At 40.1% G+C, this 12,488-nt stretch overlaps 1 protein-coding gene across 1 annotated transcript; it reads right to left on the reverse strand.

Moving 5' to 3' along the window:
• Positions 1-5,599: 5,599 nt before the first annotated feature.
• On the reverse strand, positions 5,600-7,571 carry LOC102718109 (ankyrin repeat-containing protein At5g02620-like). The gene is made up of 3 exons (XM_006661565.2): positions 7,001-7,571; positions 6,311-6,843; positions 5,600-6,199 (listed from the first exon to the last, which is right to left on the reverse strand). Exons 1-3 carry the CDS (start codon positions 7,569-7,571, stop codon positions 5,600-5,602), a joined length of 1,704 nt encoding a protein of 567 aa, XP_006661628.1.
• Between the last annotated feature and the right edge of the window lie 4,917 nt (positions 7,572-12,488).

Raw genomic sequence — 12,488 nt, forward strand, 5'->3', positions numbered from 1 at the left:
ACAAAAGGATAAATGATTGGTCCGACGATGAGAAGAAGAAAGACCGTAAGGCTATGGCATATATCCATCTTCATCTATCCAGTAATATTTTGCAGGAAGTGCTTAAGGAGAAGACAGCTGCCGCGCTGTGGTTGAAGCTGGAACAGATATGCATGACAAAGGATCTGACCAGCAAGATGCACTTGAAGCAAAAGTTATTTCTGCACAAGTTGCAAGATGATGAGTCTGTGATGGATCATCTCTCCACTTTCAAGCAAATTGTTGCTGACCTTGAGTCCATGGAGATAAAGTATGATGAAGAGGATTTAAGCCTTATTCTGTTGTGCTCATTGCCTAGCTCATATGCAAATTTCAGAGATACTATCTTGTATTAGTCGTGATACTCTAAATTGCAAGAAGTTTATGATGCTTTGCATGCCAAAGAAAAGATGAAGAAGATGGTACCTTCTGAAGGTTCTAACTCACAACCAGAAAGCTTGGTTGTTCGGGGCAGGCAACAAGAGAAGAACACAGACAACAAATCAAAAGACAAAAGTTCTAATGGCTACCGCGGAAGGTCAAAGTCCAGAGGCAGGTATAAGTCATGCAAATACTACAAGAGAGGTGGACATGATATTTCTGATTGTTGGAAGCTACAGAACAAAGAAAAGCACAAGAGAAATTATAAACCGAAAGGTAAGCAAGAAGAGCAAGGTAAAGCCGCAGTTGCTACTGATGATAAACCAGATACAAAATTACTGATTGCTTATGCTGGTTGTGTACAAACCAGTGACGAGTGGCTTCTTGATACTGGATGCACCTATCATATGTGCCCTAATAGGGATTGGTTTACCACCTATGAACCTGTACAAGGTGGTAATGTTTTGATGGGTGATAATACGCCCTGCAAAGTTATGGGCGTTGGTACTATATAGATCAAGATGTTTGATGGCTGTATTAGAATATTATCAGATGTACGGCATATTCCTAGTTTGAAGAGAAATCTCATCTCTTTATCTACTCTTGATCGCAAAGGGTACAGATATTCCGGTGGAGACGAAATTTTGAAGGTAACAAAAGGCTCTCTTGTTGTGATGAAAGCTGACATTAAAAATGCCGATTTGTACCATCTACAAGGTACTACGATAGTAGGTAATGTTGCTGCCGTTACCGATTCATTATCGAATTCCGATCTTTGGCATATGCGTCTCGGGCATATGAGTGAAATTGGTTTGGCAGAATTGAGCAAGAGAGGATTACTAGATGGGCAAAACATCGGAAAGTTGAAATTTTGTGAGCATTGCATTTTTGGCAAACACAAGAGAGTGAAGTTTACCACATTTACACATACTACAGAAGGTATTCTTGATTATGTGCATTCTGACTTATGGGGTCCTGCTCGTAAGAGGTCATTTGGAGGTGCTCGTTATATGATGACTATCGTTGATGATTATTTAAGAAAAGTTTGGCCCTATTTTCTAAAGCACAAATTTGAAGCCTTTTCAGTATTTAAGGAGTGGAAGACTATGGTCGAAAGATAGACTGGAAGGAAGGTGAAAGTCCTTCGTACTGATAATGGGATGGAGTTCTGTTCTAGGCAATTTAAATCATATTGCAGGTCAGAAGGTATTGTGCGCCACTACACCATTTCTCATACACCTCAACAGAACGGCGTAGTTGAGCATATGAACAGGACAATTATTTCAAAGGCACGTTGTATGCTGTCAAATGCAGGTTTACCTAGACGGTTTTGGGCGGAAGCTGCTTCCACTGCTTGTTATCTTATTAATCGCTCACCCAGTTATGCCATCAATAAGAAGACTCCAATTGAGATGTGGTCTGGTTCCCCAGCTAATTATTCAGACCTGAAAGTATTTGGTTGTATTACTTATGCTCACGTTGATAATGGTAAATTGGAGCCTAGAGCTATTAAGTGCATTTTTCTTGGTTATCCTTCTGGTGTGAAAGCCTACAAGTTATGGTGTCCTGAAACCCAAAAGGTTGTGATTAGTAGAAATGTCATCTTCAATGAATCAGTTATGTTGAATGATAAGTCTTCTACTAATGTTCCTATTGAGAGTCAGCAGAAAGCAAGCGTGCAGGTAGAGCGCTTGATCAGTTCAGGACATGTACCAGAAAAAGAGAATATTGCTAATAACCAAGATGCACCGGTTATTGAAGAGTCAGACTCTTCTGCTGTTGAGCAGTCACCAAAATACTCTATTGCACATGGCAGAGCTAGGAGAAATATTAAAGCCCCTCAAAGATTGATCGAAGAAGCGAACATAGTTACTTATGCTATGAGTGTGGCGCAAGAAATCGAAGGTAATGCAGAACCTTTTTCATATTTTGAGGCTATTGTTTCTGCCGATAGCAATAGATGGATAGCTGCCATGCATGATGAGATGGAGTCACTTGAAAAGAATCATACTTGGAAATTAGTGGAATTGCCAAAGGGGAAGAAACCTATCCGTTGCAAATGGATTTTCAAAAGAAAGAAAGGTATATCTCCAACTGATGAGGCAAGATATAAAGCAAGGTTAGTTGCTAAAGGATATAGCTAGATCCTAGGTATTGATTTCAATGATATGTTTTCCCTAGCTGTGAAGCATAGTTCAATTCGCACTTTACTTGGTATTGTTGCAATGCATGATTATAAACTAGAGCAATTAGATGTGAAAACGACATTTTTACATGGGGAGTTAGAAGAAGACATCTATATGGAGCAACCGGAAGATTTTGTTGTTTCTGGTAAAGAAAACCTTGTCTGTAGGTTGGATAAGTCCCTTTACGGGTTGAAACAATCACCTCGGCAATGGTACAAGAGATTTGACTCTTTCATGCTTTCTCAGAATTTTAAAAGATCACAATTTGATAGCTGTGTTTATCTCAAAGAGATTAATGGTTCAACTATATATCTGCTTCTTTATGTTGATGATATGTTGATTGCTGCAAAAGACAAATTAGAGATAGCAAAGTTGAAGGCACAACTGAGTAGTGAGTTTGAGATGAAGGATTTAGGTGCAGCAAAGAAAATTCTCGGTATGGAAATTACCAGAGAAAGACGGTCAGGCAAGTTGTATCTTAGCCAGAAAGGTTATATTGAAAAGGTCCTTCGTCGCTTCAATATGCATGATGCAAAAACAGTGAGCACTCCTTTAGCTGCACATTTCAGATTATCTTCAGATTTTTGTCCATAATCAGAAGTTGATATTGAGTACATGTCTGGAGTTCCATATTCAAGTGCAGTTGGTTCACTTATGTATGCCATGGTATGTTCGCGTCCTGACTTATCACATGCATTGAGTGTTGTCAATAGATACATGGCTAATCTTGGCAAAGAGCATTGGAAAGCAGTTCAATGGATTTTCAGATATCTGCGAGGTACTTCTAATGCTTGTTTGCGGTTTGGGATGTCTAGAGATGGACTTGTTGGTTATGTGGATTCAGATTTTGCTGGAGATTTGGATAGGAGAAGATCACTTACAGGTTATGTTTTCACTATTGGAGGTTGTGCTGTTAGTTGGAAGACAAGTTTGCAAGTAACTGTTGCCTTATCTACTACCGAAGCAGAGTACATGGCTATTTCTGAAGCTTGCAAAGAAGCTATTTGGCTCAGAGACTTGTATACTGAGCTTTGTGGAGTTACGTCTTGCATAAATATATTTTGTGACAGTCAAAGTGCAATTTGCCTTTGATGTCAGATATCACTTTATTCGAGGTGTTATTGCTGATGGTGATGTTAAGGTATGCAAGATAAGTACTCATGATAACCCAGCTGATATGATGACAAAGTCAGTTCCTGCCACTAAGTTTGAGCTTTGCTCAAGCTTGGTTGGTGTTACGGTATAGTCTAAGAGACTATTTGGCGCGCAATAAATTTGACCTATGAGGTGTTTGTTGGTGATTGATGATTTTTATGCTACAAGAGGAAATTTGTCTCAAGGTGGAGATTGTTAAATATGTGATCCGAATTTTAACTGAAATTATATTTGGATTAGTTTCCTAGTAGGTTTCTCCTAGTTGTTTCCTACTAGGAGTCAGCTTAATTTTCTAATAGGATTCTTTCGCCTTATCCTATTAGGACTCTTAGTTTTTCCCTTTATATATACTCTTGTAGTCTGCACGGGAAGAGACGAGTTCTTATTGTTTCCCTGCGTTGTAATCATATCCTCATGGTACAATTTGCCAGTTGGCGCCCGTGATTTTTTCTGTAAGGGTTTTTCACATTAAATTCGTGTCTCGTTTGTGCTTTTGTTTCTAACAGAATCCTGCCAAATCCTGGATCAGAGTCGCAGCAACCACACCCGAAGGCGGTCGCCTGCTGAACTATGGGAAAAAAAAAATTGCCGGACGAATCAAGAGAATGTGAGGATTCACCGCCCTCCGAAACCTCGCTCTGGTACCACTGTAGCGGATTACTCGGTTGCGAGAATCGCCATGGATGGGTGGTGAGAAGAACAGAGAAAGAACAAGGAAGAAGCAAGAAGAACAGAGAAGATAGAGAGAGCAGTCAGATTCTATTTTCCCATTCGCTAGCTTTTCTTGCTACAGCTGTTGTCTTTTTATACTTCGTTACATGGGCTTGACCCATCACACTCGGCTCGCAGGCCAGAAACATGCACTCATGCTAGCCCAAAACTATGGTTCTGTACCATTCGTGACAGCTGTTGGAGTAGAACTTATCTTCATTGTTTTCCGCGTATATACTTTCCAAACTGCTAAATGGTATATCTTTTACAAAAGAAATTTATAGAAAAATTATTTTAAAAAATCATATTAATCTATTATATATATATTTTTAATAATTAATAATTAATTAATTATTTACTAATCTATTTACTACGTTTTTCGTGTTGGGTAAGTTAACTTATCCACACCTCCACTGAACGCAGCCTAGGACAAGGATTCCTACTCTAGTTGTTGATAGAGTTTTTGATATATAAACAGATGAGGGTATGGAGGTCCTATAGATATAACTTATGTAGGAGGAAAAATTAGAGTTTGAGAGGAGTGTTTTGTATACACTTTATAAACACAACTTGATACAATAAATTTGAATTTTTGGCTTATGTTTTTTGGTGGCAAGGTAGCTGGGGACGACTTCATCAAATTATAATTGAAGCTTTTTTATTTTTCTATAAAAAGATTTAGTTGATTTCGTTTCTCCTGCCATTCACGTGGTAGGCTGTCTCGTATTTTGATACCACAAGGAGGACCGCCCATAGTGACCAATGAGGGAACCTGGTATTAGGGCGAGATGTTGGAACTGTTTTGTTATTTTTTGGTGTGAGAATAATTGTGGAACCTCTAGAAGTATCAATCTATCGAATAGCAACATTCTCGGTTACGTGAATGCTCAGTAATTTTGCATGAGAGATTTTTAAAAATATTGCTTTTGGGAAAGAGGAAATTTAGTAATGACTAAAAAAATATTTCCTTGCATTTCCATCAACAAACTTAAATGATAGAAACCAACATTCTATAAAATAGATTAATGAGCAGAACAAGCTTCACTCATACCTAAAGATCATTACATGAATAATGCTTTTCAGAGCATCCCAAATTAAAATCATAACCCTATCAACCAAATAGCACATAATAGCAGAACGTGTTTTGATCAAACCAAATCTAGGAGCTCAGACTCGAAAGTTCCACGCAACCGTATCCTAAGCTTTAGGATTGGCCATTCACCAACAAGCTTAGTGATAAAGGGCAACAAAAATGACACGACACAAATTGCAATGGCCAACCATGGAAGATGAGGGGCCAAAACTGTATATAAACCAGTTGCAAATGCTGCTGTGGTTGCCATGTATGCAAACCACATGAGCTTCTTTGTAAAAGATCGGTAGTAAAGCAAGAACTCAAGATCCTCCCACCTTGCTATGATGCATATAAAGGCAACAGTAAGTGATGTGCACATTGCCAAGGTGTCAAATATCAAGAAAGCCTGAAAGGCAAGCTTTCTACCCATGATAGGAAGCCCCTTGCTTCCAACATCATTACTATATCCTCCAGGCAAGGTAAAAGCAGCAGCGAAGGTGATTGTCGCAATGAGGATTGCTACTAAAGAAGTGTTGTTTGCATATGTTTGAGTCAAGGACCTTATATCTTTCCTTGATTTTTCAATTACTTGATGTTTGATTGACTTATTAAGATTATAAATTTCACCTTTGTCTTCCGGGTCAGCTTCCAACATAAGCATCGAGACTTCATTCTGCATATTGTAATGTTTATATTGTATAGCAAGATTTAAATCCTAAAAAACTAATATTTTGGAAAGAGGAACATATATGAACACCACGTGGTGGAGAGCATGTGGACTTACCCAGTTGAGAGTCTTGGCGTGGTCGACAGCATCATCAGGTACCCAGATTGGGGGGCAACCCGAGTTGCTGAGCATCGTGACGTCTCGATATTGATGTTTCAGTAAAATAGCGACGATCTTTGGATAGCACTTCCGGATTGCATAATGAAGAGCAGTATCACCGTCTTTGTCTCGAATGTTAATGATTTTCCGAAGCTTATTTGACTGCACAACAAATTCCACAAATTTTGTCTGACCTGCATTTACAGCTTTGTGGAGACATGTGCAGCCATCTCGTTGATCTAAAAAGGGAGCATCTGGACAATGTTTAAGAATCTCTCGAGCAACTTCAACATGGCCCCGGTATGCGGCACAATTGAGAAGAGGGGCACCATCTGTCGAGACCTGATATCCTAAAGAGAAGTCATATTCCAGTAATACTCTTAGCACACCAATCTTGTTGTCAAGCACACCACAGAGGATAGCAGTACACTGTCCGTTCGTTTCTTGTCTCGCCAATTTAGGACGAGCCTGAACAATTTTTTTGGCAATATCTGACAAAGGAAGGCATGAATATTGGTTAACAAATACATATATAAAGATGTGAATCACCATTATGGATGATGGATGATATCGAAGAATATAAGTTGTTCCCCTACTCAACAAAAGATTTTAGGATCCAGATTAAATTCAGCGCCATTTAGATCTCACCAGCATTGTTATTTCTGAAGGCAGCATACAGAGCATTGTATCCGTAGGTTCCGCCGTCAGCAGAATCAGGAATCTCCAACAGTTTCTCGAATATGGTGGTGAAGTTTCTCATCACCGCGATGAACATGGGTGACTCGTCGTATTTGTTCACTGCTTTCGCCAAGGCAGGTTCTTCTTGTATCAGCGCGAGCGCGAGCTCCTCGTGCCCGCTGCGGATGGCGTGGTGCAGCGCGTTGCATCCATGCTTGTCTTGCTTCGTGATTGTCGCGCTCATATGGAGATTGCGACAGTAACTGAGTAAAAAAGAAGCTAATGAGACTTGGCCGTTTCTTACGGCGGCGAGCAACGGCGTCTCGCCATCGGCGTTGACAGCGTCGAGGAGGGACTTGTTCATCTCCAGGATATGGGTGCAGAATCCCAGGTGGCCATGGGCCGAGGCTATGTGGAGGCAGGTGTTTCCCTCCGGAGTCGTTCCAATCAGCAGGCTGGGCTCATGCTGAGCCTCTTGCAATATCATTGATATTGATGTGGTATCACCCGATCTGGCAGCTTGCAGGAGACGCCTGTCCATCCCTGTTGCTTCTGCTGAACCTGCTCCAGCTTTGCTGTCTGGTATCTGTTGACCATTTAAATGACTTGACATTAAACCTCTTGTGATTTTGTATACAAAAGATAATATAATGCTTGAGGTGTTACTCTATACTCCGTATATCTTATGGACACAGACTTTTATATATAATCCCTTTTTTTTAACCAGTGCATCATTGCGATGGTCACCCAGCTTGAAATATATAGTTATATCATGTTCATTCCAAATCACAATGTTTACTGTTTTATTTTAATATGGTTCCTAATGGATATTAATATAATCTATTACAGCACAATATATAAACCGCATCGAAGTAGAAATTAATGTTTTATGGTGCACCCAATCTTTTTTTCACCGTCCAGTCTGCTATTACTCTTACATCTTGGATGGTAAAACTGCATTTGTTAGTATTTAAAGTTTATTCATGTTAATTATTACACTAAATAACGAAAGAGGAATATGTTTCCTTGTGTGAATACTGTTAAAATTAATATAGTAAAGGAGTAAAGAAAATACTACCAAAAATTCAAATTCAAATTTATTTGGCATTTAATTTCCGATTATAATGGAAGTTTCAAAATAATTTGAACTTTCTAAACATATTTTATTTTAACCTGTGAACTCAAATCAAGTCACTTTTTTGTTTCAAGCGCAAAACGTACCACACATTTTTTAAATTTAAATAATAGACACTATATGTTTTCTTCTGAAATTTGAGCTTCGGCTAAATAGTGTCGACTTTGGGGATAGGTAGATGACATGCATGATAAAAGTAAAAGGATAACTAGGTCCATTACTACTTTCCATTATTTGACAGTTAATTAATGGAAGGGTACACCATTTTCTAAATTGTAAAAATTATGTCCGTAATATTCAACGGTTAGGATCGCTTTAGAGATCTTACCTCCATATAGGTGAGATGGAGCACTATAAAATGACTCATCGAAGTTTGCTGAGTAAATGAAAATAAGGACAGCTACACTTCAAAGAAATACACTGAAAAAAATATAGACGTACCCATATTGAATTTGTGCTGTCGTCCGTTTTGGCAGCAGCTAATACCATGCTAGCTGTCTGACCGATGTTGTTAAGCAGTGTGACGTCCATGCCTTGGTGAAGCAGTAAAGCAGACATAATCCTCGAATTATTATTTTGTGCTGCGATATGTAGAGCAGTCTTTCCGTTGTGATTTTGGATGTTAACGAGGTGCCGAAGTTCCGGTGACCCCAGAACAAACTGCACAAACTCCATGTGACCACTGTGTGCAGCTACATGAAGACAAGTCCAGTTGTCCTTGTTGCAATATAGAGCATCCGGACAATGGTTAAGAATCGCCCGAGCGACAGTAACTTGGCCTGTACCTGCGGCAGCAGAAAGAAGAGGGTGGCCTTCTTTGCTAAGAAGATACCCTAAAGACCGATCATGTTCCAACATTACTGTTAGGACATCAATCTTCCCAGCTCTTACAGCTATGTAAACTGGAGTCGTTTTCTTCTCACCAATCTCTTCTCTGGCCAGCCAAGGGCGTGCCTCCATAATCCTTTTGGCGATATCTGGAAGGAAATAAAGAAAGAACGCTGAACATAAGTAAAAAGTAATGGTGGCGAGGAGTAATTTGTTGTCAGCAGAGTGTTCTGCGTATACTGTAAATGTATACATATGAACCTGAGCAATTTTTTCATTCTTAAGCAAGCACCATGGGGTACCACTGTTTTCAAGATGTAATAAATTTTACATAGAAAACAGTAGTATCTCATGATACCTACTCAAGGATGAAAGAAATGTTTTATGAACCTTACACGTGGCCGTAGGTCTCACCTGGATTGTCATTTCTGACGGCAGCATGCAGAGCATTTTGGTCACCGGGTCCCCCATGAGAAGCATCAGAATTCTCCAAAAGTTTCTCCACGACATTTGCTGATAAGTTACCAGTAATCGAGTTGATATTTGCTGTTTGACATACTCAATCTAATACTGTCTCGGTTCGGTTCGATCTAGTAGATTGCATTTATTAGATAGTTTATATCATGTTGGCGTATTTTGCTCATCGTTTTATCGGAGTACCCGTCGATAAGTTACCAGTCATCGGCTATCGGCTCATTGGCTTGATAGCAATTTAGATCTGTTTAGTATCTAGACTGACATTGCTACGCGTAATCTTGAACTGTCTTGGTTGAGTCTGATCTTCTATGATTATTCTTAGCAATCTGGGCTATATATTTTATAGATCTTGGTTGTTTGTCCGCCTTCTATAGCCGATGATCTTTGCTGATCTACATGCTTGCTATATTTACATCAATAAAATAGCTGATTGCCTTACTGCATTATCTTTATACTAATCGGCTTGATTCTGTTAGATCGGTAGTTATTTATGTTGCATGGGCTTATGAGAATTGCATGCTAATTGGTTTTGGCTAATCGTAACACATAATTCATTGTTTATTCCAAGTAATTCTTCGGTTTATTTATTAGCCTTATCGATCTTCATGTTTCCTATAATTATATCGTGCTCGACTGCATACTGTCTTGGTTAAGTCTGATCTATGTATGTTTGGTTCGATCTAGTTATAGGGGCTCGTCTGACCGACTAAGATTAATAAGTAAGATGATGGATTACGTTGGTCTAATATTTAATTCATGTCCATTTCTATCCAGTTTCTAGCCGATCCAAGCTTTCAATAGTCGATTGCTCATCTATCGGCTAAACACTGCTATATCAATATCCGATTGACTAGATATTTGATTACCTATCGGCTCGATAGCCGATCGACTTGTTTTAGTGTTCATCTTGTTAGTTGCACGATCAAACTAACTGGCACACTCGTGCAATCTAAGAATTTAGGTCCTGCACTGGAGCTCTAAGATTGACTCTCAGGCCATCATTTGTGACACGTCAACGCTCACATTTTGACGTCAACAACCCCCTGTGTAACTCAGCGGTCCGAACGGAGAACTGTCATATCCCTGCGGTGTCAGTGATGTCACTATACTGTCAGGGATGTCCCATCTCCCTCGCCTTTTCTCAGGAGGGAGTGTGTATGGAGGCGTGCGTCTGCAGTCGCCTTTAATGCGGCTAGGCGCATGCCTACATCCACCATAAGGGCGGCGTAGCGCGCCAGGCGGCCTCGCTTCACCATAAACGCGGTGGTTGGGCATCATGGCTGGCGCAAGCGTAGGATGGGCCCCGCAACACGCAGCCCCCTGGCCGAGGGGATCGAGGATGGCCGACCCCTCTGGTGTTCGGCTAAGCAGCAACCTTTCGGGCCCGACACCTTGGGGGCACATGGTTTTTCGGGGACCGAATCCCTTTTCGGGTGTTTTGGTCCATGGGCCCACGGTCACCGCGGGCCAAACGTGCACAGGGGATACCTCGGGCCCATATAGCCGACATAGGTGTAGACCCCGACTCGATGCTTAAATATGTAACAATGAAACATAGTCTTTTATGGATTGTTACCCAAAAGGCATCCTCGAAGTTTCGAGTTACCCAACTCGAGCAGCACTATTCTAACTGCTTCCGAACCTAAGTGGTGTCTAGCTCTGGTTGCTCTTTCCAAGTGCTTTGAACCCGAGTGGTTTGGAGATGATCATTTTGCCGTGTTTCCCCAGACAATATGATTTAGAATCATGTTTTGCCGTTCGGGCTCATTTGTATGTTCATTTCAGATTATTCTTCTTGCTGTCCAGAAATTAAAATGATGGTAGTTCTACTTGTTTTTAGTTATTTTACTTAGTATTTGCTCAATAAAATTGCCTTTATGTAATTCATGAACCTAGATAGCTTAGGTGAAGGTAAAAGCTTGCATACTTCTCTCTCTTATGTATATATATTTTTGGGTAAGTCTTACAAGCACAAACTTGTACTTAACCCGATGCCTGTAATTTCAGGAGAGGATTCCATTGTTGAGCTTTGTTTTCTATCTGGTCACTACTCTGCCAAGGATGGCAAGGGCAAGAGAAGTGAGTGACCTCTCTCTTGTAGCTTGGTTCTTGTCGGGTCGGTTTGCCCTGGTGGGGTTACAGCACCACCGGTTTTGCTTTATGCTTTTGTATGTTATTTGAAAATTCCGCTGCTATCTTATGTGTTGTACTCAAGGACCACGAACCTTATTATGTATCCTGTACCTTGGTGTACGTTTCTGTCACACCATAAAATTTACACCAATTTCCTAACAATATCATGCATTATTCTCGGTACATGAATCAACCTCAGCACACACTATAACAAATCGAATACATAGTTCCATGACTTAAAACATATAAAAACAATTGTATCAAAATGCAGCGGAAAAAGAAACAAACTCAAACTATCTAATCTTGAGCTGACGAGGATGGCTCCACACCACAGACATTCTCAACGGCGAATGAACTTCACCCTTGCGAACAAACTTCTTCTGACTCATTCACTGGCAGTTGCTCTAGTGGAGGAAAAAAATAAGCAGGGCTGAGTACAAACCACGGTACTCAACAAGTAGCACCTAATAGAGGAAAAAGAAATGAATGCAGTAACAAGGAGAGGGTATGGTTAGTTTGCATAAAGCGGCAATATTTGGCAAAACGGTAAATTAAATAGAATGAAATAAAACGAAGTAAATACTTAAAATAACCATCCACTATCCAATGTTACACCAAGTTGTAACAAGCCCAAACCGCTGTCCAACGTTACACCACGTTGTGATAGGTTCAAAGCCGTTTTAGATTCATCAAGTTATTAAATGTGCGACTAATCCCAGCGAGTCTATTAGTTCACCCCATAACCATGAACACGACTATTCCAATAGTTTTACTCTGATCAGATGTATACAAATTTACCAATAACACTTAGTCTCACACACGTTACCGTGCACTGACGTATCAGAACGATACCGTAGAATGGAAACCATGATAAGGCCTTTCACC

This window comes from Oryza brachyantha, chromosome 10, assembly GCF_000231095.2.
Source record: "Oryza brachyantha chromosome 10, ObraRS2, whole genome shotgun sequence".
Lineage (NCBI taxonomy): Eukaryota > Viridiplantae > Streptophyta > Magnoliopsida > Poales > Poaceae > Oryza > Oryza brachyantha.